Source organism: Microplitis demolitor, chromosome 7 (genome assembly GCF_026212275.2).
Source record: "Microplitis demolitor isolate Queensland-Clemson2020A chromosome 7, iyMicDemo2.1a, whole genome shotgun sequence".
Lineage (NCBI taxonomy): Eukaryota > Metazoa > Arthropoda > Insecta > Hymenoptera > Braconidae > Microplitis > Microplitis demolitor.
Genome location: NC_068551.1, coordinates 21,628,855 through 21,656,665, shown reverse-complemented (window position 1 = coordinate 21,656,665; position 27,811 = coordinate 21,628,855). Strand labels below are relative to the sequence as shown.

The 27,811-nt window shown below is 30.8% G+C and overlaps 1 protein-coding gene across 3 annotated transcripts in view; it reads right to left on the bottom strand.

Moving 5' to 3' along the window:
* Window positions 1-2,956: 2,956 nt before the first annotated feature.
* Window positions 2,957-27,811, bottom strand: part of LOC103579584 (glutamate receptor ionotropic, kainate 2) — a 235,429-nt gene continuing 210,574 nt past the window's right edge. For all 3 annotated transcript variants that reach the window (XM_014441749.2, XM_014441748.1, XM_014441747.1), the window contains 14 exons: window positions 25,688-25,781; window positions 11,190-11,345; window positions 10,848-11,038; window positions 10,452-10,772; window positions 10,241-10,339; window positions 8,330-8,509; window positions 7,116-7,331; window positions 6,794-7,009; window positions 6,295-6,518; window positions 5,675-5,812; window positions 4,577-4,775; window positions 4,276-4,507; window positions 3,938-4,191; window positions 2,957-3,243 (listed from right to left, as the gene is read on the bottom strand). In XM_014441749.2, the coding sequence (XP_014297235.1) occupies window positions 2,992-3,243; window positions 3,938-4,191; window positions 4,276-4,507; window positions 4,577-4,775; window positions 5,675-5,812; window positions 6,295-6,518; window positions 6,794-7,009; window positions 7,116-7,331; window positions 8,330-8,509; window positions 10,241-10,339; window positions 10,452-10,772; window positions 10,848-11,038; window positions 11,190-11,345; window positions 25,688-25,763 (2,754 nt within the window). In that variant the 5' untranslated portion in view covers window positions 25,764-25,781 and the 3' untranslated portion in view covers window positions 2,957-2,991. The remainder of the gene's footprint in view (window positions 3,244-3,937; window positions 4,192-4,275; window positions 4,508-4,576; window positions 4,776-5,674; window positions 5,813-6,294; window positions 6,519-6,793; window positions 7,010-7,115; window positions 7,332-8,329; window positions 8,510-10,240; window positions 10,340-10,451; window positions 10,773-10,847; window positions 11,039-11,189; window positions 11,346-25,687; window positions 25,782-27,811) is intronic.

The window sequence follows — 27,811 nt, the reverse complement described above, 5'->3', positions numbered from 1 at the left end:
CGTCCTGGCGTCGTCGGTAGTTATCGACTCAAACAAGACGTCGACTATATAATATACATATAACAAGATGCGTGACTCCTCGAGGATATACTTTTTAATTTATATTTATATTTATATTTATAATAAAACGTTATAGTCAATAAAAACCACTTAGTCTTATTCAGTATTTAAAATAAAATTTTATTTACGCATTGATATAAACTTACATTGTAAAAAATCGGGAGTGATTACGGATTTTATTTCAATCTGAATTTACTCCGTTACTCGGAGTTCCGGAGTTTTAAAAAAAATTACTCCGTATACGAAGTGAATAGGGATTTTTTTATGGGCAGAGTGATTTCGGAGTGACGCGGATTTTATTTCAATCCGCATTCACTCCGGTCCGGAGTTTTAATACTTAAATAAATTTATATTTAATAGAAACAGCTGTTAATTAGAAACATAATTATTTCAATAAATAATTCGTTCAGATATTAATAATTAAACTTAAAATATTATGTTTTTAATTTATAAAATGTTTTAGTAACTCACTAAATTATAATTTCATATATATAATACATAGTGAAAATATTAAATTATTGAATAGCTATAGTGACATAGTTTTTATGGGAATATTTTATATTTCGGTACAATATGAAATGTTATCTCGTGGTATGGTTGATGTAAGTCATCCGACAGTTTATGACTCAGTGGAATCATATTTGTTAAAGTTTTATTATCAGCTGCTTATAATTTTTAAAAATAATTTGGCGTGAATATATGTTCAGGGAGCTCGTAATTATTTCCGTACTCGATATAAATGTCAAAATATCAAAGACCTAAGCTCACTACATTAGTCATTTTTTTTATAATTAATATTTTCCAAAATTCCCCTTCGGAGTGAAATTCACTCCAAGGAAATTAAATAAATAAAAAATCATCCACTCCACGTTCACTCCGAAAATTTTTTACTGCACACATACGATAACAGTAATGATTAACGATAGTAAATCATATCTATTATTAGAGGTTTTAAATCAATTTACCAATAAATAATAATAATAATTTGTATGCAGAGTGCGAATCATTGTAATTGATTCACCGGTTATGAATAGAAGTTGTGCGTATTATAGCTATCTGAAAATGACGTGGTCGAGTGGGCGAAATACCGGGAAGCCGAGGCCATTATACAAGCCAGGAGGTACCGCACATATGCGCGGGTTTTTATTTAAAGGATCAACAAACGCAAATGAGCAAAGCTTACGCGCTAATCGTACATGGGATTTCTGTTTATCTATTATTAATTATCGTCATTAGGAAAAGGTCCAGTACAAATTGGAGAGCTGAAATTTCGATTAAAAAAATAATTCATTGCGAATATTTTTTGTTCTGCTCGTTAAAAGTCTTCTTATCATTTGGCGGTAAAGTTTTTTTTTTTCAATATTTTTTAAAAAATATTTTCAGTTTCAATCGACACGATGCGTATAAGGTATTGAAGTATTTTGCAGCTATATATGTAATTTTATTTTGTATAATAACTTTGATGGGATTGATTGAGTGTCTGTGTTGTGTCTGAGGAGGTAATAAAATTTAAATGACGTGTTGTGAAAAATATTGCAAAAATTTTTCATTTCCACAGAAATACTCACGCTTCTTGTTCTCTACTTTGTTATTATAGATTACAATTTTTTACCGTCTTGTGAGGTTTTTTGTCCTTGAAACAAAATTATCACGTAGTCGCCCTTTTCGCCCTCTATTCGATTTATCACCGTCTTGAAAGCTCGTAAAATTATTAATGAAAAAGTAATGTATCATTTTTTTCATTTTAATCTCAAGTACAAACTTTCGGGGTTCAAAATCACGATTGATAGTTGATGGAAACAATTTTAGTTTCTTACATTCAAAAATATATATATATTAGCTAACGATTACCTCGGGCATTGAAAAATGAATCCATCATTCGCATTCCTGCTTATTACTTTAAAATCCTGTTGATAAATAGCCATCACTAGCTGGTATTAATTCTTGCGCATTCCACGAAGTCGTCGTCCATTTTATTTCGGAGTACTAGTATAAATTAACAATGATTTAGGGTGAGCGAATAATCCGGACAAGAGTAAAATGTGCGTAGCTAATATTGTTAGCCAGTGGACAGAATAAGGATAATAAAAAAAAAAAAAGGTATAGACAGAGTGGAGCTAGAGGACAAACTTAAATGAAAAATTTCCGCGACATCCGCAGGGGTTTGGTGGTGCGAATAATTCGTTTACCCATGGATTGGATTTACTATTTGGCTTTTCTTTTGATGCTCCTGGCGGCTACTACTGCACAGGTCGTATATCTATATGTATAAAGTACAGGTACAATTGGTAGGTAACATGTACCGTGTCTAGTTGGTAGTAAGTCTTTCAGTGTTGTCTTTTGTGTCGCAGTTGATCCTTGTCTATCTATCCGTGAGGTCTGATGCCACACAGCTGAGTTTAGTTTCATCTCTAGTGGGTCTAGTGATGCCTGATATGGCTTGTTCATGGCAATAATGACTCAAAGATGCCGCAAAGTTGTCTCCAAGAGCTCCAGGGGTGCGTCCAAATGCCTACAACTGTGTGACTAGTTACTACTATAGTATATATATACAATTTAGTTGGGATAAAGAAGTAAAAGATCTATTTCGTGGTATAGTCAGAAAATCCTTTAAGCCAATGGTATGCTTCGTTAATGTTTTTTTGTAGTCTAGTCTAAATATTGAGACGAATTTTCCCTTAGCTTTACCTACAGCGAAGCTTTCACTTTTTTATTTTTCCTCTTATTTAACTCAATACGCTACATATATTTATCATCTGACAATTCGATTGTCGGAGGTAAACATATTTCATACTTGGCTGGTTTCGGTACAATCGGCATCGGGTAAATAATTTTATCGAAGTTTATTTATTTTATTAAATTTATTTAGAAAAGAAAAAAAAACAGAAATGCTTATTTTGTAAACACGTTAGTTAGTCGATAATTTGTTTATTATACTTTTATTTTATTACTTTTGCTAGTAGGAGTACTTTCTTTTTTGCTTTGTGACTCAATTTTATCAATAATATCGAGACGTAAAAATGATTTGGCAGCTGACGCTGCTCTTGTAAATCTATTCGTCCCAGATGACCCCTCACTTGATGTACTTCTACTTGTACTTTGAGATACTCGGACGGGCTTAGTGTCTTGTGATAGATTTATTGCAAATCTTAATTCAGCCTTCAGTGCTTCCTGTGGAGTTATCTGTAATTAAAATATAATAGTACATTACAGACCTAGAGCGAAAAGTAGGACATTGCGACCCGCGAAAAATAGCAGGAATCTTTCAGTTCATAAATTTTTCTGTAAATTCTATTTCCTCTACATTTAAGGGGGGTCACATGTGACCGCCTGAAAAAATATCATTTTTGGAAATTTTTTTAAAGAAAGCTATTGAATGGAATGTTTCAATGTTTAAAGGATACATTTGTGGGCATTTAATAAATACGGGATAAAATTTTTGGACAAAGAAATTTAAAACTCAGCTCCTGAGGCTAAAAAAAAAGTCCCCCCACTGCTGCAGTAATAGCGACCGCAGTGCATGGAATCAAATAACCAGAAAGTTTATTAAACTAGAAGGTATTTTCCGTACCATGACCCTCAGGCTAAGAAAAAAAATTCAAACATAGTAAAATGGCGGAGTTTTTAAAAAAACTTTTTAATTTTGCGCGAAAATTTGGTGATTTTTGGCCTGCCGAAATCACATTTTTGATTCGATTAAATAACTGGAGGTTCATGGTACGTAGAAATTTTAGGATGTTGCTTTTGAAGGTATAGGCTATCAAAATATAAAAAATTTTTGAAAATTTCACACTAGTGGTCCTCCTTAAAAAAAAATGTTTTAACACGTAAATTTTTGGTAAAAATCTAAAGTTATGTAGTTTTTGTAAAATCTTACTTTTTCTTCAACAGCAACTTTACGTATGTTCCATAAAAATTCCGTAATACTAACAATAATCGATGCAACAATACCAGTCCCAAGAACCAAAAACACACCACCGACATGTGCTATCGTCAATGCGCCATCATCTGGCTCACTGCGTGTACAATTTTTACTGTCTTTCAACCACCACTTATCTTTTAATTCTCTTAGAGTCCCTTTCTCCTGAAGCTGCAATATTGCTAAGCTCAATGCTGTACGGTACGGAGAGTCTAAAATAAAGTTCAATAAAATAAAAATATTGAAGAAAAAATAAAATAGATTAAATTTCTATCAAAATAAATAAGTTTACATACTTGGCGGTAAAGCTATTCCGTATCCTTTATTGTCCAATAGAGATCCGACTTGCATTAAATTACAGTCTCTCTCGGCGGCGTACTCAATAGCCGTGGATTCCATTAAAAATGCATACAGATATTTTCCCTTCAATACACGATCGACTCCCTCAGCATTGCTGCTCACAAATACGCTGGGCTTTGCGTCCGTCATTGTTTGCCACATTTTTTGGTACGTCGTGACATTCGAGTCCTGTTTAAATTAAGCTTTTAAATATATGCCATCTCCACTCAAGCAATTTTAAATAAATAAATAAATTACTCGGAAAAACGCAGCAGTCGATCCCTTTCCCAAAGACCCATATTTAATTTTTGATTGTGCAGCGAGTTCTTCAATATTATTTATAGTCACGCCCATTTTAACAGCCGTCAAAAAAGCCGCCAGATTCGCCATGTATGACGATACCATAATTAAAACAAAGAACCACCAGAAGCCGGCAATCGTGCGTATTGATCCAGCTCTTAAATATATTTAAATAAATTAAAGTTTAAAAAATTAATTAATTAACAATTATAAAGAGACTCATTTCATTGAAATAAAATAAATAATTAAATTGTGTTAATATATGTGGGTTATTATGAAGATAAATATGTATAAAAAGTTGCGCGGAATGTCTTTGGTCTCACCGCATGCAAAAAATATTTTTTTCCACCTTACGTACACATATATGTATATTAATATATGTAAATTAGCTAATTGGCAAAAAGGGGTAAAGGTTGTATGCAAACGAGTCTACAGGTTTGCTTTTTTTGTCGCAGTATGTGTGCATGGAAGTTTACGATTAACGACAATATAAACATTGCGTGTCTGTGTGCGTGTGCGGGGGTGGGTGCGAAACGTATAGGGTCACTAATATATATATATATATATATATATATATATATTCGGCAAACACGCGTTGCGCCGTCGCTTACACCGTCACTGTCGTAGTCAACAGTAAAGAGAAGTGTAGAGTATGAGTATATATATGGCAGTAGATATAGCAGTTGGTACAAAAGAATGGAAGTAAAGAGTTAGCGCCCGTGCCGAGGCGTTAACAAGTGGCAAGCCGCCGTCTCAAATATGTACGGTAAACACAACACTATACTCTACACTATATACTACCTCGTTATAGCCTAATTGCTGTTTTAAAATCCGGATTATATATATATATATATATATTTGGTTTTTTTTTTTTTTTTTATCAACTCTTGTAAGAAATAACAAAATAATAATAATAATACTTTTCGGATTAATTATTGCGATAACTTAATACAGTGACACTGACACTGATATACTTTTTGTGACAGCAAGATTCTGTAAAAAAATTTATTTGTGTGGATGGTAACGACAATTATGTGGAATTAATATTCGGCTTACGTTGGAGGTGTGTCACAACCCTGCTGCATAAGTGAGCCTAAGGTTCCCCATAGACAATTTTTAAAACTGAAATTATTTTCAAGTTCCTCGGGCTCCGATACGCATGGATGTGGATTATGCCATTCAGCTGGTGCCATTCTGTTTGAACAAATAAATTTTAAATATAATAATTTATATTTTTTAATTTTATTTTTATTGTAATAGAGGCATTTGGCCACAAATCGAATATTTTTTTAGAGGTTTAAAAAAAAAAAAAAAAGATTTGTAGTACAATAGAATTTTGGGAAAACGATTTTTTTAAAAATTGAAATTGTTTTGATATCATTACACTGTAAAAAATTGAGGAGTGAACGCGGATTATATTCGGAGTGGATGACTGTTTATATATTTCATCTCTGCAGGTTTAAATAAAATCCAGATCACTTAGAAATTACTCCGTTGAAAACACAAGCTTCTTATTTTCTCAGTGTGCGGAGTGATTTTTTCTAAAACTCCGAAACTCCGAGTGGCGGAATGAATTTATATTTAAATAAAATCAACGTTCATTGTCTTTTACTTGTATTAATTTTGCCCCGATCTACTCTGATTAAAAAATAAAGTGAGCGAAAAATTATTGGTACCTGGCTTGTATGAAGAGCATCATAGACACAGCGAGATAAGCAGTTGCCATATAAATCCAAACATCCGCCGAAAAAGGAGATAGAAATGAAAAAAGTTCGGGTTCTTTATCTTCAGGACTAAGATATAATATACTTATACCAAGATTCATAAATGGCATTGTAAAATCAACAACGTTTTCACGCTCTTTTGTTATCGTGAAATCACAAACGGCTAAATCTGCTTCCTTTAGAAAAATAATAATTTAAAATATTTTTTTTTTTGAAAAAGTTCATCATTACATAGAAAAAAGGATTTCGCAGTCCAAGAAATTCTTTGAATTATGAATCAAAAAAAATTTCTTGGAACGAGAATAAATTTTCTCAGAGTAAGAAATAATTTTTTGAACCAAGAAATTTTTTTCTCATCCTAAGAAAATTTTTTTTTTCAATTTATAATAAAAAAAATTTCTTGCGCCGAAATTTTTTTTTTTTCTGTGTAAGTAAAAAAATTGATGATTACTCGATTTAATAATTGCCCAATCATGCCGTTCCACTGTTTAGTGTTTTCATCTAGTGTGCCAAATTGTTTATCAGGAACGAGTTGAAATGTGTATTTGAACTTACAAATTTCGGCGATTTCGTAAATTAAATCGACAGCGTAACCTTCGTATCTCTTATCTTCGATTTGTATTCCGCGCAATGACCCATCTTGAACTGGAATGATCCATGGCTCACCCTAGATTTTATAAAAATCTATCAAACTCATAATTCAATACATAATGAAATAAAAATAGTAGAACTCATAGTAGATATCATTGAAAAATAATAATAATAATAATTACAACTTTAGTTGTTACAGTAAAATGCCGTTGCTCAATAGCTTGTGATACTGACTGCTCTCGATCCTTTTCCGTTCTCATAACAGTCAATGCACCATCGATCCAAGTTGCCGACTCAAATACTTTATTTAACCGATACTCTTGAAATTTAATTTCAAATGTTCTCCCACCATTTTCGTCGAATTTCATTAAACCTGTTGTCCGTCCACTCGATGATATCTGCACAGTATATTGTATTTTTTGATATATATACGATAGGGCTGGTCAAGAGTGACTACTCAGGACTTTGCTTATGGAAATTTTGTAAAAAATATTCTCATATTTTGACTTTATTATGCAAAAAAAAAATTCGTTCTAAAAATTTTCAAAAAAGTTTCGTAACCACAAACTTCAAAATTTGAGAAGATTCCAAACTTTGAATTGATAATTTTTTGAACTTTGAAAACTTTCAAGCGTAAAAATAAATTTCAAATTACTTTCTAGGCTGGTTTTTCTTAATTATTTAAGCGGAGATAATTCGAGTTGAAAATTTTGCTGGTTTGAAGAATTTAAAAAAAAATAAAAACTTTAAAACCAGTAATGAGTGTTTCTTGACTTTTTTTAAGAACTTTTAAAAAACAAGGTCTGGAGGTTGAAAATTTTTCTACTCTATTTTTTTTGACTTTTCAAAAATGATAAACCCAAAGTACAGAATTGTCTCAAATTTTGAAATTCACTGTCATGAACTTTTTTTACATGGGTTCTTACTGATCGATAAAATAAAATTTTATGGTCACAAAATAAAAATAATAAATAATATTAATTTATTAATTTTAATCAGAAAATTCTATAAAATTTTGAGACTTCTTTAAAATTAAAACTAAGATCTGTATTGTGAGTAGAATTTTTTAAAAATGTATAGAATATTTTGAATAGACTCAATATAATTATATAGAGACCATAATGACTTAAATGATTGAAACGTAAAAAAAATTGCTAATTATGTAAAATGACTTTAAAAATTTGTAATATGAAATACAAACAGCGCTATCTTGGTGTTAATATTATTATTCAGTAGTCTAAGAAAACTACAGTATTGATCAGATCAGTGAGTATCATTTTTGACGTTAGTCGGCAAAGTAGCTCACGCGGTTTATGTATTTTTCTTTTTCTCATGCACAAACAGAGAACAAGATAAGATGAAGATGAATATTTTTAGCTGGTTGATATTTAGATACCTCGCGCATCAACTCGGTCAAATTAAGACCTGCTTCAAATTTAGTTTCCGTGTCTGCGCAGGAAAGTGCCTCGGGCTTAATGGTCAATAGATGATGACCGTTGATCTTCAAACGTTTCTGCAGGACCTCAAGTGCCTCGTGGAAAAGTAAAACAGAGTCAAAGAGAACTGCACTCTCTACCTAAATTTAATAAGATACCAATTAATTTTACCTTTTACTTGTTGCTGCTATTAAATATTTAACTAATTTAATATTCAATAATTAGTAATCTCTTTAACAATTAAATTTTATATATTTATTCATAATTCAAACTTACTTTAAAGTATCACAATTAAATTAGAATACATGTTAAATTTTTAATTAAATTTCCACGGACTATATCTTCAAAAATTTATTTACAAATAATGCGGTATATTTTTTTGACAGGCCAAAAGGACAGTAATAATAACAATAAAGATAAATTGGGTATCGTCGGCATACATGCTGTAAGTTAATTATTAAAGGGATAAGTGATAAGGGATGATTGTTTACGTACATGTAGGAGTAGTAGCACTTGAGCTCTCTCATGTAGGAAAGCTAATTAAGTTATTATATTGCTAAGTACACTTAAGGGTCTAGTAATCGTCTTATTGCGTAATAGGATAACTTTGTATAATAAATGATCATTTTGAATATGAGATAATAGACTAATTACAACAAACAATAGAGGGGGCAAAATGGGCCTACCATAGTCTGTTTAAATTCAATTCAGTCATACAAATTTTTATTAAGGTACCCGCGGGTAATAAGGCCTAAATGATACAAATTATATTTAAAATAATCGCCTCCGCTAAAGGCTACTCTAGTAGAAGGGTCTTGCATAGAGATGTTACTACATATTTATAGAGTCCCGATACCACGTTCCCTGTCTTCTATATTTCATCATCCGTCATATGCTATCGTAGCGCAGAAGAAATTATAAAAAACAATCTAGTCTTCTGACTCTTAAAAAGTATTGTTGCTAAATTTAAGTGATGATTCATCTCTAATACCAATTTTATTAAGTATAGTTAAACTATTCCAGTTTGTTTAACCCGTATGCCTTATTACCCTACCGTAGTGAAATAAGGCCTATTCGTATGGTTTTTGCAAAAGTATAATTTTTTGTTTGTTTATGGTAAAAATTACCATTACTTCATTACATTTTATGGCTAATGTATTGAAATAAAGATTAATGATACATTTCGATAATTAAATGCAATATTTTCGATTCTATTCAAAATCTCCCTTAGCTAGGCCCTATTCCCGCAGGTACCTTAGTTGATTTTCGCTTAATTATATCAAAAAAATTCAAGCTTGTAATGGATTCGAGATCGATAAAATTTACTGTTTTTTATTACAAAAGTCTTTGTCAAGATTCATTCTTTTAGAGGAACCCATTTTGCTCCATATTTTTTTTTAATTTTGTGACACCCGTCCCTACACGGAAAAAAAAAATAGGCGCTGCAACAGGACAAGATCCTGTGGAATCAATAGGATAAGAAACAAGTTTCATGTACTAATTTTTTTGTCCGTATAATGAAATTTCAAAATTTGAAAAAAAATTCAAAAGTTGGAAAAAAATTCAAATTTGTATTCAAAGTTAATTTTTTTTTTAAATTGGAATTTTCATTCAAAATTTGAATCTATTTTCGAATTTTGTAATTTTATTATACTGACAAAAAAATTGGTATATGAAATTTGTTCCTTATCCTATTGATTCCACAGGAAAAATCTTGTTGCTGCAACAGGATTTTGTCCTGTTGCAGCGCCCATTTTTTTCTCGTGTACTGGAGAAATTTATCTGAGCCTCAATTTCGTTTTGTAAGATTAATTTAGCGGGAAATCAAGTGCAGTAAAAACAAAAAAAAATTATTACGAGCTTAAAATTACCGTCGGTAATTCATACGATTCGTCAGCAATTATTTGTATTGCTGTGACATTGGCTTCCGTCCCATTGAGTGCAGGAAGCATTTCTTCCTTTGCTATATGCTAAAAAAAAAAAAAAACGTAAACAATGGATAATTTAAATGAATATTAAAATTATTTAGTACAATAATAATTATAACTGTGATTATAATAATTATTATACTATCATAATTACCAGTGACGTAATGAAATAATTATAATAGTCACGTAGTAATTTAACTTCGTGCATTTGTTTAACAATGGTAGTAAAATGTACTGGATCAGCATCAATAATGACATCGAAGTCCGTCGATTTTTCGACTTCTTTCAACAGCGGCCGGAAGTTTGGTTCACTTGAATATTTTTCGTATGTCGGTTTCAGTTGACGGACTGTCACCGGCGAGTCTTTGGGCCCGTGTTTCCACAAAAGTTTCTGCAGTCGTGACAATCCGTCGTCTGTTTCGTATAAAATCGTGTACTGCGACCAGCTCATAGCGTCCAGCATGACAGCCAATGCCTAAATACATTTTTTTGTCTATTATTTTTTAAATTTTTTTAGTCAAAGTACTGATTAATAATTATTTTATTTTACATCGGAAATTTTTTCGCTGTCGGGATAAGCGCGAACGGTATTATAAGAATCTTCAACGTCGTCCATACGCCGGAATGAATACTCAATATGAGGAATTTGAAATTTCGATGCGATACTCGAGACAATATTGCGTGTATGAGGATTACCAGGGCCGAATATCGCGGCAACACCTTCTTCCACTAGACTACATGCTATAAAAAATTTTATTTCATACGTGACATGCTATACATAAATTTCTAGATATATGTTTATGGAAATATATATACATATAATAAAAAAGTTGTTTAAAATAAAGTAAAAATTGGTTTAAGAAAGTATATCAGTATTTATGGTACTTTATACCTGCAAGCGATGTCTTGAAGCTGTCGGTGCTTGAGTTTACCCATTTTATGATCGGTTCGAGTTTAAAACTCGGCGCTACATTTTCTTCATTTATAGTCGTAAGTGCTTTTTTCATAGCTTCGTAGTTTGCTTCCTCACCATCATGGAAAATAGCTCCTGTTATTCAAAATATAAAACGGACTTGTTATCAACATTTCATGTGTTACAATATCAGTATTATTTAATGACACTCATTTATCATTTTTTTATTTTTCGCGTAAATCTACCGACGTAAAAATAATCCACCAACTCGGTAAAATTTTAGTAAATAACATTTTGAATATTTATTCCGTGAAAAAAAAAAAAGTTCATCAATTTAAAACGTTACTACTGTATATTTATATTAATTAAAATTTTGTACGATAAGTATATTGAATTGAAAGTAATTATTATCAGAAATATATTTAATAATTAACAAGGGTATTTAATCAATATTAAAATCCCAGTAATCGTATCAGTGGATATTTTATTAATTAATATTTATATTATTTACATATATATTTTAATAATTAGCTATATATATAACTTTAATTATCAGTTTTAGTAATTACTTCATTCCAATAATTAAGAGTATGATCGATTATAATTTTTTTTTTTATTAATAAAATTATCCGTGATGATTTTCCAGTTTATTATACGGTAAAAAATCGGGAGTGATTATGGATTTTATTTCAGTCTGAATTCACTCCCTCACTCGGAGTTCCGGAGTTTTAAAAAAAGTTACTCCGCATGTGGAGTGAATAGGGATTTTTTTATGGGAGGAGTGATTTCGAAGTGACGCGGATTTTGTTTCAATCCGCATTCACTCCGGTCCGGAGTTTTAATATTTAAATAAATTTATATTTAATAGAAACAGCTGTTAATTAGAAACATAATTATTTCAATAAATAATTCGTTCAGATATTAATAATTAAACTTAAAATATTATGTTTTTAATTTATAAAATGTTTTAGTAACTCACTAAATTGTAATTTAATATATATAATACATAGTGAAAATATTAAATTATTGAATAGCTATAGTGACATAGTTTTTATAGGAATATTTTATATTTCGGTACAATATGAAATGTTATCTCGTGGTATGGTTGATGTAAGTCATCCGACAGTTTGTGACTCAGTGGGATTACATTTGTTAAAGTTTTGTTATCAGCTGCTTATAATTTTTAAAAATAATTTCGCGTGAATATATGTTCAGGGAGCTCGCAATTATTTCCGTACTCGATATAAATGTCAAAATATCAAAGACCTGAGCTCCCTATGCATTAGTAATTTTTTTTATAATCAATATTTTCCGAAACTCCCCTTCGGAATGAAATTCACTCCAAGGGAATTAAATAAATAAAAAATCATCCACTCTACGTTTACTCCGAAAATTTTGTACAGTGTAGTCAAAAAAAAATAATTTCCTCTTTCATTTCATATAATTTAGTATTTTACTCACAAATACAACATTAATTTTACTCACAATTCTGTACTTATTTTGTAAAGTATATTCTAAAGCTAGAGCGCATTCGTAAATTATCTTGCACAAAATAACAGAAGTAAAATTACAAAATACTTAATAGCAGAGATGCTAAAAGCATATTACTCGCGGTTTGATGCCCGCGTTGGTTTCCACCTCGAAGTACATCGTTTGTGTGGATGTCGTAGACTAGTTAGTGTGCAAGTTAAATACATTCGTCTACAGATGAGAGTTTAGTCTTGGATCTTGAGTCTGCATCATCCCAAGTAAAGTCTCAACTTCGGATTCGTCAGTTGTCTGCGTAATGTAGTCTGCACAGTATCTCTCACTGGGTTGACAATGAGTCACATGGAAGCAGACTACCATTCAAAGAGTACACATACTGTCTCGCTCTGATGTCTATAGACACATCTATCCCAGCTACCTATCTAGCTACCTATATATTATAAGTATATATACCTACATAAATCTAAATGCACACCCACGTAAGCCAACATAAACAGCCCGGCACAGTTGAAGCCGCTGAACGCTTGAATTCTATTTTGAAGCAAGTGAGATCCGACTATATGTGAGTAGTATATACGTATATACGTCGCTACATCGAGTCGTATAGTGTACAGTGTGCTACAGTCCATAGGGAACTAAGTTGCAAGCGATTTGTCTGGGTTAAACCAAGCAATTTCCGTACCATGGACGATTAAGATTACATTGGTCTCGGTTTGTGTTTATCCTGTAGTAAAGGCATCGCTGAGAGAAACAACGCGTGTGCGATGATTACATGTGTGTTATATAGACGAACTGTTCGAATGTTATATGTGAAAATCTGATGGGGTATGTTGGTGTGCAAAGGACGCGGGTTGTCGAAGAGATACGAGAGGGGGTGTTAGAGGGTACTACTCCAGAGTGATCAACGTGCTCACGCTTCCATGAATCGAAGTGATGCTCTCTCTGTACATGTCCAAATCCTCTGTTTAATCGGATTCTCTGTGCAATACAGTCGAATGTCAATCGTCGGATTTATCGAACGAGTAAATTTAAATCCTTCAATAATATAGCATATATGCATATATACAAACGTATATGTACGTGTGTATAGATGAGATGTATGTGTGGAAGGGAGTGTTTTTGATCCAAGATCAAATTCTTAAACTGTTTGTCACTTGAACGGAGATTAAATAAGATCAGGGGATCATATTATATGAATAAGAAAGTGCTATTGAAATGGATAAAGGATTGCTGTATTGACTGCTAAGTAAGCTCGAGAGGAAGCTAAACAAACGCTTTTTTCTACTAAGCTTGAAATAAATGTTTGAATTTTTTTTTTAAATTATTTTTATTCAGTATCTACTGGGACTCAATTCTCATTAAAAAAACACTCGTTCAATTAAAGTCTTCGGAGTCGCAGAATTGATTGCTTTTATTTATTGTCAAATAGAGATATTTAAATTTTTGTTGTAAATAAAATTGAAAAAAAAAAAAAAAAATTGTAGATATTTCTAAGGTATTTACGTTCAATGGATCATTAACTTTTTATTGTGAATAAAATATCGATTTATTTTTAATCACATGAATGAGTTTATTATGAATAAATTGTTGCACAATTAATCCAGGGCTTTTGAGCGCTCAAAGGCAATAAATACTCAAAGGGCACTGAGGCATTTTTTATACTTATGTTTTATTAAAAAAAAAGTATTAAGGAAAAAAAAATTCTATACAACTCGTTTTCACGGAAATGCCGAGAATAAGTTTAAAGTCTATTCGTGGTTAGAAATCTGAGTCCATGGGTGAGTTTCCATTATACCGCATGGTCTCTTCTCCATTTTCCAGGTCAAGAGCTTCTTACTCGCTCATTTTCGCCCCTTTACTTAGCGCCATACTCTTCCTATACCCAGCATACAACACAACTCCGACTTCTTGGTCCTCTTTTACTCCACAGACGACTACTTGGCTTAAAAACTATATTCTCGTCCGCATCTACCCGTAATCCTCTTTATTCGATCCTTCGAGCTCCTCGCATTTATTCTTATAATATTCATTCATATTTTTATGTCTTCGCGTTCTGAGGAAAAAGTTTTATCAATCGGAGCTAAGTCTTAATCCCCCAGTCATATACATATATATGTACATGACAAAAAAAATATCTTCGAGTGACTGAGACTCTACAGCAATAAGTAAAAAAACCGGGCAACTAAAAGTAGTAAGAAAAGTCGAACTAAAAAATGGAAAAAATAAAATAAAAACTAGAAACAATTTTTCACTATTTTATAACTAAAAACCTGTTGATTACACACATATAATACCGATGTAAACTAACATTTAGCCTCGGAGGATCTTTGACAACTAGTGGTATTTTAAATCGCGGAAAAGTCCACTCGAGCAGTTGCTACTACTTTTTGCGTTTAAAGTTATCAGCGACAGTGCATCGATCTTTTCTCACTATTTTTCTTTTAGCATGTCACCAACTAAAACTTTTCTGGTCTTTCAAGATATATATATATATATATATATATATACACAGACGGGGTGATAACTCTGATAGATCGATTATCAATTGACCGTGTGTCGTTCCTTGTAAAAGTAAAATAAAATATAATAAAAAATGCCTCTGCAGATTGATTACTTTGATTTTTTTTATTTGTTATTTAAAGTATTTATTTTTATTATTTATTACAGACATAATATATATCTCATCTTGACTTTGATTTATTGGCTGTTCCTTTACGCCGTAAAAAATTGAGAGTAAATCCGGATTTTATTTCAATCTGGATTCTCTCCCTTACTCTGAGTCCCGGAATTTAAAAAAAAATCACTCCGCATGCGGTCAAAGTATAAAAGATCTAATTTCACTATGTATTAGTATTCTACCCCGCAAGTTTTTACTACGATTTCATTCTGCGGAGTTTTTTTATAATCACTATTTTCCGAAATTTTCTCGAGAATGATATTAGCTTCGAGAAGATCCAAGTAAATAAAAAATCATCCAGCCTACATTCACTCCGAGTTAATTTAAAAAATTTATTAATATATAGTATATAATTTTAATCTTTAGAACTTGAAGCCCTCGCCCGTATGAAAATAACATATATGGTCAAAATATTTGTAAAAATATATGATAAATATCAGAAAATATATGTAGATGATTCTCTATCAAGAGTAGCCCGTGACTTTGCTCCTGTTGGGAATAACCCATCACACCATAAACGTTTTTTGTTCATTATGATGTTCCCTAATAGGGAAGGCCCAAAAATGTCCAGAAAAAAATTTATTAATTAATTAGATCTAAATTTTGATATTAAATTGCAGATAAAATTCTCGAAATTAGTTAATTTGATACGAATATATCATATACCCATATACATACACATATACCAAATAAAATATATGCTCAAATATAACAAAGAAAATATATGTTGCCATATATTATATAAAATATATGCTACCATATATATTCCATTTCACATAAAAACTTTATATTTTTTGAATATACAAGGAAATATATTAATGCAATATATTATAAGGTTAATGTAAATGTATATATGGCTTAATATAAAAAACATATAAGTTACATATATGGAATACATATATTAACTACTGTATATAATTTCATATTAAATCGGCGAAAATTTCTATATGATTTTTTATAATACACAATATCATATATCATATATTTTTTTGTTGCAAACATCCATGCTTTTATATATATATATATACATTCTAACCATATATTGTTTCATCATACGGGTACATTCACTCCAGGTTAATTAAAAAAATGTATTACAGTACATAATTTTAATCTTTAGAACTTGAAGTCCCCGTACAAGATACAGTAATGGATATTCTATACGGATGCTCGTCTTGAGGAAAGCTGTGCGTTGGAGATCCGTTCATTGAATTATTGTTAATAAGGATTATATTCTATCAGGTTGGTTTGTCAAGTAAAGCAAAGCGGAATACGAAATTAGGTTCCGTACGCCGTATGTAGTATATTAGTCGGTATCCCTGACACATCTCAAGGGAGTGATGTTAGCCAATTTGCCTGTTTCTCTTGAGTAAATTCTCCATACTATCGTGCACAATGTCTCTTTGAATATATTATATTCACTCCTAGTATTTATACGTCAATTTATGTATGCATACATAAGTAAACAATCATTAATTAACAGTAGATATTAAAAATGATTCGTAATAACGACTGAGATAATTTCATCCCCACGAATGGACCTGGATTAGTTTTGACGTATTAATATTTGATTAATACTCTGAGTGCTTTGATAGTAATTATTTGATTGGTACTAAGACCACGGCAACTGTAGCAGTAGTTACATGATCAAAGTCATAGGGTAACTAGAGCTGGTTCTGATGATGGCTAATCTCATAAATTATTAGAGGTAATCGGGCGTTTGCATCGAGTATTTTTATTTAATGTCAAACATGGTTACGAATATTTAAGGTTTTCAAGGTTTGTTTTTAGTGAGATAGAAATATAACCTCATTTAAATGTCCGTTTCTTATTTTTGATTGAAGATGAATTTATTTTAAAATATTGAACTTATTTTTATTGGAAGTAGCAAAGAAAATAAATTTATTTCTCCAAACTCCAAAGAAATGCCAATTTTTTTTTTTTTTTTTTTTTTTCATTTTATTAAAATTTATTTCGAATGATAGAAATTTTTTTCCTAAAATTTGTCGGGTGCCAAATGAAAGCCTCGAAAATCTGGGAATAGAAAACTGAAAAAATTTAGGATGCTCTTTATCTTTTTATCAACAGTTATCTGGGCAAGTTTTAGTTTACATTAAAAAAATAATTTTGAAAATAATGAAAATTTCGGTTCACTGTAGAATTTGAAAACTGCAGTTTTCTCTTAAATTTGAAATACTGAAAATAGTGAGTATTCACTGTTTACTAGTAAAAAGTATGTCACTAATTAAAACAGTGGTATACTTGTCACTGGCAATAAGTGACTATTCATTGGTAAATAGTGATTGTCACGTGATTTTCACTAATTCGTTTTTAGAGAGTATAAAATAAGTAAAAATTATAATTTTAAAATAAGTTTAAGCGCGAACATTTGAATTTATAATTTTATATGGTGTATGAATAGTTTTCGATGATTTAATGATGGTCATAGATATAAAATCCAAGTGTCCATATATAGAAATAACAATTGTTATTGATTGTAGCATATGTGGGCAGAGGTCCGCAGTGTATAGTCATATGAGTGGTCGGGAAGCTTTTTCCGGGTTTTGGACACAGTCATGTCAAACATTTTAGTCATCTGTGTACAGCGTGGATGCACAATACCACTCACTCACTCTACCATGGATAAATATATACACACATATATATGTGGACATGCGTTGGTCTATTGCAATCGTTAACCGTCCTGTCACAGCACGGCCGCTGTGGTTTGTCATAGTTTCGCTGTTTGTATAATACTGAATTATGTTCCATTGGCTTTTAGCTATTGAAATACTCATGCCTATCATCCTCGTGATTATTATCATTCGCTCACTACGAAGCTTGATACTCAAGCTTTGCTCTCTACGATAGGAACTAATCCTTGATCCTATTCTCTGCACATTGTTGTGTAACTAAATGAGCAAAGGCTTTGTAGTTGTCGACATACAGAACGTAAATAGATAGATAGACAGTCATATATTATGGGTCACAGTCAGTAGTAACTTGTTACTACAAACAATAACTTTGAACAACAATTATTAAAATGACGGGATAGAAATGTTTTATTACTAAGTAGGATAGAAATAGTTGCTGGTAAGGGAAAAAGTATCATGTATTATTCTCACGTTTTTTTTTCTTGCTCTTTCTTTACGTGCCAAGAAACGTCTAGTGTAATTTATTGTTACAGAGTCTTATCAGAGAAACGAGTCCTTCAGTTAACTGACGAGTTAAAAATGAAAAAGCTCCACATATTTTGTAACATTTTTTTTACACATTAAATAAAACAACAATATACTTTCCAAGTAAACATTAACATATATTTATTGCTATTATTCAATTTTTTATTTATGAGGAAGAGTTGCGCGAAATAGAGAATCTAATTTTGGCAATGGAATTTTATTTTTCGAAATCGTTTGAAATTTTCGTTTACCGGAAATTTATTTTTAAGAATTATTTTTTTAAAGCAGCCCCATTTTGTACGAAAATAAGAAAAGTTTTTTATGGAAATTGAAAATTTTTTGTATGGTCTTTGAATAAAAGAGACTAGTAGAAGATTTCGTATATAGAGGATCTGAAAAGTGTTTTTTTTTAGCGGCCCCATGTTACCCGACTCTGCCCTATAAATAGTTGAGTGTTCTGACCCGCTTCAGTATTTTTTTTTTTTAAATTAATTTTTTATTTTCCCGAAGGTTTTAGAATTTTCTGGAATGCTCGATATAATTTAACAATTTCTTCGAGCATTTCAGACAGACGTTGAATTTTTTTAAGTGACCAATAATTTTCTAGAACATTATAATGAAGATAATTTTCGGTCATGCTGTTCCAATTTTTTATAATAAGACTTGGAAGTGCAATTATTTATTGTCGTGTAAGAAAAAAAAAATGTGTACCGGTTAAAAAAAGTATTATCTAGACTTTTGTTTTAAATTTTATCTCGACTAAAAAACATGATAGAAACATGAAACAGTGTGAGAAATAATGAAAACTCTCGTAACTCTCTACGTGACCTCTCGTACACGCGATAACGAGTCACTCGGGAAATTGTCGAGTCACGGGGACACACGCCAGCGTTATATTTTTTCACGTATACATAAATTGTTTTATAAAATGATGACAGTACATATATATTTATATGTAGCTAGCTATCTTTACTGGAGAGCATTATCGACAAAAATAAAATGCCCTTCGAAATAAGATTTCATGCATTTAATAGTCAATTATAATTTTAAAATTATTTTTACTAGTGGATAATTCTTTTTTTTGTGATAAATTTGCGTGCTTTTTTTTATTATCTAAATTGATATTAATAGAGGAGATAACGGGTACATGTATAAGAGAGGCATTTCATTTCTTGTTATACAGAAAATATAAATTCTTGGCGCGTCGATGTACTTCTTGTTCTACGACATCAGCGTGTCGCCCAGGCAACGATAACTCGTGTTTTCTCTTACCCGCACGTCTTTATAGATAACATTGAATCTGTCTCGTCTTTTCTCCTGTCTGTTGTTGCCAAGATTCGATCGTACTTGCTGTCGAGATACTACTCGCCTCGTATTTAATGATCCAGACTAGTAGCTCGATTAGTTGTGCTATATCACTACTTTTCTCACTTATCCTATTTTAAAATCAAATATAAAAGGGCACTGCGGGCAAAATGGGAAACTCAAGAATTTTCGTGACAAAAATTCTTTTTTTAAATGGCTTGGAATTTAAAAAAAATTCTTTTTAACTTCCCGCTTAGAAAATCGATGATTTTCAAAAATTTCGGGAAGTTAGTGTTTTTACTCCGATTTTCAAAAATCGAGTTTTCATCAGATGTCGGCGTTTTGAGGTCCTAGAAAGCCATTCTGTTCGAGTCACCGGAGAGAAAACTTGGAAAAATTTTTGTCCTTTACTTTTATGTGCCAGCGATATTTCAGAAGATTTGTCTGAAAGTTCCACAGAAAATAAACACTCAACACGTAAATATTCCATACTCACCACATAAACAATCCATACTCAGCACGTAAACAATTCATACTTGGGGCTCAGTGTTGAGAAAAAAAAAATTATGTTCGTTCACTTTCATGTGCAAGTTATATTGTAGAAGTTTGCTCTGAATCCTAGAGAAATCCTAGACTCAGCCTAGAGAAATCCTAGACTCACTCTAGCGAAAACTTAGAAGAATTTTTTGTATCACAACAATGTTTTCGAGCTCAAGGAGATGGAAAACAGCGGGAAGTTTCAGGGCTGACCCGCAGGATCAACCGATAGACAGATTTTTTTTCAATGCTTTTGCTCTTAATTTTATTATTCCAATTAATATAGCCTCGATTTTAATAAGAAAAATTAATTATTTTTTAATTTTGGAAGACTTTATTGCAAAAAATCAGGAGTGAATTCGGAGAGATTACGGATTTTATTTAAATCCCAATTCACTCTGATTCGGATTTTTAAGATTGAAATAAACTCCAATTCGGAGTGAATTTCACTCCAAGGGGATTAAAAAAAAATGCAGTCAATCGTTCCTAGTTCACTTTGAATTTAGTCCACAATCACTTCGCAATTTTTTCACACACTGTAAATCGACGTGTTTTAATTTAAAACCCTTAAGTTTAGAAAGTGACTACAATGTACACTGTAAAAAATCCCCGGGGTAAGTCCAAGCGGTTTAAGTGTTAAATTTCAACACCGAAAGCGGTGTGACAATAACGCAAAGTAAATATTTTACTTTGTGAATATTTTTACTTACTCGATCACTTTACTTGTTAATAAATGATATTTTTTGTGTTTTTCATTATAAACCATTATAATGGTGTAATTTAATTTTGAATCCATTTTTAACAACGCTCTTTTTGCAGTGTATGTGACAACAAATTAAATGGTAATAAAGCACTTAAGTATTTTAAATTAAAACACTCCAACTTACAGTGGCAGTGTACTCTATTTTGCTCAAAAACGAAAAAAAAAAAAAATTTATTATAGCAAATTAAAATTTTGCTCACTTTGTTTCAATACAAGTCAAAAGTAAAAGATTCAGAGTAATCAAGATCACAAAAATTCATTTTTTCCGTAGCGCCCCCATTTTATTCGCTCTCTTCTACATATTAATAAACTGCCAATATTCCACATATATATATTTAAAATTTAAATTGCAAATTTTGTAGCAATTAAATTTAGTTTTTTTAGTATTTTAAAATAATAATCTTTATCATATAAAAATTTGCATAATACCTTTAATACTTAGTGAATTGAAAGAATGGATTAATTGAAATTGTATCGACGATTTAAAAATAACGAGAGTACGTCAATGCATTGTTTTGTTTAAATTTATAATTTTTTAATAGTCATTATTTTGTTACTGTCATTAATATTATTCAAATTAAAAGTTTATTACAAGTTTTAATTAATGAAGGTAATATCGGATTTGTGTTTTCTTAATTGGAAATTTCGGTATAGTGAGGGTTAGAAAACTCAATAAATAATAAGTTGACAAAATATTATTAAAGTATAAGAAATAGTTACTATATATATATATATATATATATATATATATATATATATATATATATATATATATATATATATATATATATATATATATATAATATATATTCAGCTAAATTTAAAGCTGAGAAAGTTTTCATTTTAAAATAGAGTAACCATCCATAAAGTTGCATTACGCTTTGGACAAAGGAGACTTTTGTAAAGTTTAATAATAATAATGTGTTGGTAAGACGTGGCCACGTGCATAACGGGAAATAAAATAGCGAAAAGACAAAAAAAAAAAAATTAAGTTAAGAGAGAATAAAACTATAATAAAATATATATCTATACATATATATATATATATATATATATATATATATATATATATATATATATATATATATATATATATATATATATCGGTGGTTCTTTTTATATATATGATGACAAAATGAAGTTGAGAAATATATTAAATGTAAGTTTATTTGTAACGAGTTTTACTGTCGTTTCCGTAAAACTTGATTTTTTTTAACGATATCAAACATCAAAAGACTTTCTTGATACATTGAATCTAGCCAACAATTTATATACACCAGAGATAAATAGACTTACAAAGAGAAATAAATTTTAACCAACTCGATAAATATGAAAAATATAAATTTTAAGTTTCGTAGTAACCGTAAATAAGACCGATAATTCTAAATAAAGAGGAAAGGTGAAGAAAATGGGCCAGCGGTTAAAAATAAAATGAATTTATGGATTTAAATGAATTGTTTAAATGTTTTTCTTCAATTAATGGTACGATGAAATATTTTGCCGTTAAAATCGTGGTTGGGAACTTTATTGTCAATGTTATATAACTTTTTACAGTTATATAAAATAGCCTTAAATTTTAATAGCATTTGTAATAAATTCAATAAATTTTTCAGTACAGCTCTCATTGCAATGAATCGATAGTCACTAAAAATGCATAGTGGCGGGAAAAAATACTTCCGGTGCTAAAAGCTGACGAAATCAAATTTTTAAATATTTCAGGGTGAATATCGTTTCAATTACTTTTTCATTAGTACAATAAAAAATCAATGCTCCCACGGCTGTAAAATACAGAACAACTATAAAACCGGTGAAAAAAAAGTATTAATAGTAATGAGAAACAAGCGTGAGTTAATTAATAAACTTGGCAACTAATTATTTATTTTATTTTATTTAACGAAAAATTTTTTTCAATAGAATATAAATTTTTGCGTATTAATTTACCCCGAGGATTTTTGATATTAATGATGAGAATGATCGAATAAATGTTGTAGCAATTATTGAGGAGTCATAGCAGTGATTAAGTTTGATTTTCAAGCTTGACATGATTTCTCATTAAGAGGCTTCCGTAATATTGACGTTAGAGAAATTGGTCCGCAGCGATAATTATTGTATCGGCTCTCAAGGATTGGGTGGCTGCGTTATTAGTTTGCTGCTTGACAGTTGGCCTTTCCTTAGTTTACAACAGCGCCACCACTACAGTATCAATCAACCCCATTCTCTCACACACACCCACACACTGTCCCACACATACGACTCTATTTAATATTCCAATACCAGCGACAGCATCATCGTATAAGTCTAAATAAACTTACAAAATAAGTTATACAAGTACGAGTATTTATTCCGAAGGGTTTCTTACGCGAAAACTGCCACTGTGGTGGATTAATTAAACTTATAATAACTATTATCTGTCCTCGCGCAGGAGCTAGCAATACTGGCGTAAAGTCAAGTTTTGTCGCAGCACATCGTTAAGCTTGGAGTTGTCTGGAATTTTAATAGCGGACCGAAACAAAGTTATGAACAAACGAATATAGAACGAGCTATGTATCTATCTATCATCCATCTCTCCATCCATTCATTCGAAAAAGCATCATAGCCGGTAGAAATAAACTGCCCAAGGGTGTTGAAAGTTGTATGTTGTGCTCATTGTATATAGACTGTAATTTAACCAATTGATGATTCTCATTACGATCACAAAGAGTATACAGTTTTTTTTATATTTTTACCCTCCTTTTATGTTATTATTTTTTTTCATTTCAAATACGCCTTTGGCGTTCAGTTATTGACTGAATAAATTCTCTTCTCGAGTAATCATATTTCCATGTGGCAATTATCGGTAAAATCCTCAATTTTTTTCTAAGTTGTTTTTTCTTCTTCAGCATTTCAATTTTTCGGCTCTAAATACAGGAAAGGGGAGAGGGCAAAGCGGAGTACCCCCAAAATTTTATAAAAAAAACAATTGAGCATTTTAGAATTTTTCTTTTGTTAAACTTTTTTAAAAATCGAGTGTCCGTCGAAAAATGCTAATGACTTGTTTTATAATAAAAAAGTATTAAAAATTTTTTTTTTTATTCTTTGTATCCAATAATTATGTGAAATGTAATTTTTCTTTATGTAAAGTCCTTACTAGAAAATTTATTTAATATCTAGAAATTTTTTTTTTATTCGTCTTATTTAGGGGTACCCAGTTTAGCCCGCAAATAATTAAATTTTTTTTTAATTTACTTTGAATATTATTAAAAAAAAAAAAAATTTTACATATTTGAGACTCCGAAAACTTAGTATATGTCTATAGAATCTATTAATTTATTTCCGGGCTTTCGCGTTTAAGTCTTTTACGGTCATCTAACAATATTCAAAGCTTAAAAAATATTATTCTTTATTTTTATGACACAGCAAAGGCGGCAGCAGCATCTTGGGCAATGCAGATATGAATTTAAGTATTTTGTATGTTAAAAAAGTTCCAGAAGATGTTTCATAATATTTACTATATGCTAAGAGCATTTTACCTGGGAGAAAAATTTATATTTATAAATGCTGAATGGTTATGTTATATGCATACCTTGAATAATGTTTTTATATAATATACAGTTATAAAACAGATATGTATGAGCAATATATGTATTTCTTTTATATGTCAAAGGAATTTCTATATTATATATATTTTATATTGTCTTTCATGTTTGTTTGTTCTATTTATCCGTTTGTCATATTAAATATCGGTAACGTTAAGGTTCTAGTATTCTTCCACATGCCGTATTTATTAAAAATATTTTACTCTTTTTTTTTTTTTTCAATATCTACTAAAATATAGGGGAGGATTTTTTGATCCTGGCTCTTAAATCTATTTTTTGCTTCTATTTAAAGAAAGTAAGACAAATTACCAAATACCGTAAATTTTTTTTCGGGCGAAAGAGGGGGAAAGTTAAAATAAAAAAAAAGTCACCGGGTCATTTGTTAAAAATTAAAGATTAAAAGAAATGCAAACAGAAATTGTATCACAGCTTGTACATAAAAACAAATTTTTTATGGTTCGAAGCTAAAAAAAAAAAAAAACGATACCTATTATGATAATTTCTTAACGCCCGGGGATAAGATTTCGCTGTCAAGGTCTTCTTTGAAAATAAAATTTTTTTATTCTGTAATTTGAGTTACGTCACATAATTTTCAGTTCAACTTACTTTTATCGATCGGCAAATAGTAAAAAATTTCGTTTGCTCGTGACTAAATATTTATTGCTTCGACATTTTAAAGAGAAAATATTTAGTACAACCATTATTATTAATATACCACATATTTTAAAATTTATACTTGAGCTAGGAATAGTGCCGCATCTCTCCCACTTGGACTCTCTATATGTGAGTTTATAAGAAATATTAAAAAAGTTAAATATTCCGGTGTAGTGGGAAATTACAACTTTGAATGCGAGGACGTTATTTAAACAAAGTTAAATTGATGAACGTGAATTTTTTTTTCATAAGCCAAAAAAAAAAGCTCCTCATAGTTATAAAATTTTGATGACTCGACTTACCAATTTTAATTGGAGTCGGCAACGTGTGGGCGATCGATGCCAGTGCGATAAAAATGATCCCGATGGAAAAGGCCATAATTGACGTGCTCCGAATCTGCAGGTAAAAGATTAAAATAAAACAATTTAATTAAAAATAAAAAAAAATTTCTCGTTTATTGAAATAGGTAATAAAAAATAATTACTATTAATTACATTTATACATTTTTTTGTTCTCACGAAAAATTTGAAATTGTAATTTTACGTTACACATATATCTATAAACTTGATTTCGGCGCATGCATGTTCGGGTTCTTTGTTTCTTCCACTTGATAATTTTTTTCTGGCTCCCAATTGTAATGATATGCTCACTCAACTAGTCATTAATAAATTCAATTCAACGGATAGATTTCAAGCAATAAATTTATATTTTTTTTTGTTTGTATGCACGGGCTGACTTTCATCGACGTTTTAATATCCAATTTCCTACATACTATCGCCAATTAAAATGAACTAAATTTCGTTCATTAAATTACCTTTTTTTTTTTTTTTTTTCAACTATCACTACAAATATACAGGATTCCTAACAAGTTAATAAATGCCCGCTCAAGTGTTAATTCATCAACGATCAATTTGACCTCTGATGAAAATATTCATCCGCATTTTTTATATTATACATGTTTTCAAGTTTTTGTGTATTCAGGTGCATGAAAAAAAATCTTTACCTTTAAAATGATTCTTCCATGAAAATATACCAGATAAAAAAAAATAAATAAATAAATGAATAAATAAAGAAAGACGTAAAAATTTAGAAACGCAGCTCAAGGGCGCATCAAAAGCATACTTGATATTAAATAAAAAATGGATTTTTAAAAATTTCTGCCTGCATCCCTACAGAAAAATGCTTTTGCACAAATATTGAATACGATTGTAAAGATAAAAAAATCCGCGAAATATTTTTTTTTACAAATAAATATATACAAATGTATATATAAGAGTATTATAAACGTTTAGATATTTAGTGAGGACGCATACAATGGCATCAGTGACACAGTGAATGTTTTGTTGACAATATGATAGGCGATTTGTGTGCATTCCACTTGTCTGCCACGAATAGTACTTGCCTGTCTCACTTGTTGCGGATTATCTAGTGTACATGACTTCTCTTCTCCTTTGTGCGCATTTCAATGTTTCATGATAGTATATATACAGTGGAAAACACTATACAGAATACGGAATAGTGCTGTACGGTATACGCTCGGTCGCTCGGACGGAGCAGTACTGTTGGTGAGAAACACCAGCAGTAATACTGCGAATGCAATTGGAGAAAGTGAGTGAACTGGGATGCATACAATGAGTAAAACGACAAAAGGTGTAATAGAAAGGAATCTAACACCAAGATAAAGTTCCGTAGCATTGTATGGGCATTGAAATTCACCTGGGATTTGTCGTTTGCACAGTTTCCTACTGAGTTAATTGCATCGCGGATAAAGCTCAGCTAAAAAGTCTGCGACAAGCACCGCGAGCACGGCAAGCCAGAGTAAAATTTAAACAAAAAAAAAAAAAAAAAAAAAAAAAAAAAAAAAAAAAACAGATATGAATAAATAAACATAAAATAAATAAAGAGAGTCAGTTAGATAAGTTTCATTTAGTAATCCCGCGTCCTTCGGCCATTGAGATTTTTTACAGTTAGTGTGAGTGGGTTTTTCGAAAAGATAGTCTTGAATGAATCTCGTGATTCAACGGCACTCTTCCGTATACACAGCTTCCAGCATACAGTCTTGGACTTTATTTCTCTCAGTGTCGTCTATGTACGCGTCGAGCTGTTTTTTTAATATTTTTTTTATCCAACGAAAACTTGAATGTCTCAGCAGCTCAGTTAAGTTTTCTCTGCTTCTCATTCTATTTTACTTATTCTTTATATTCCTCCTCTTTCTTTCCCTCTTACTCATTCTCTGCTTTTGCTTTTTCTTCTTCTTCTTCTTCTTCTTCTTGGTCGTCATCTTCGTAGCTTACTCACAGAGCGCTCTACTAACGACCACCATACTCGATTCCCACGAGAACTTTTCTAGTGTAAGTCTCTACATCATTTCTACCTAAAGCTGCTTTAAAAAAATTCAATAGAGATTTGTATATATATATATATAT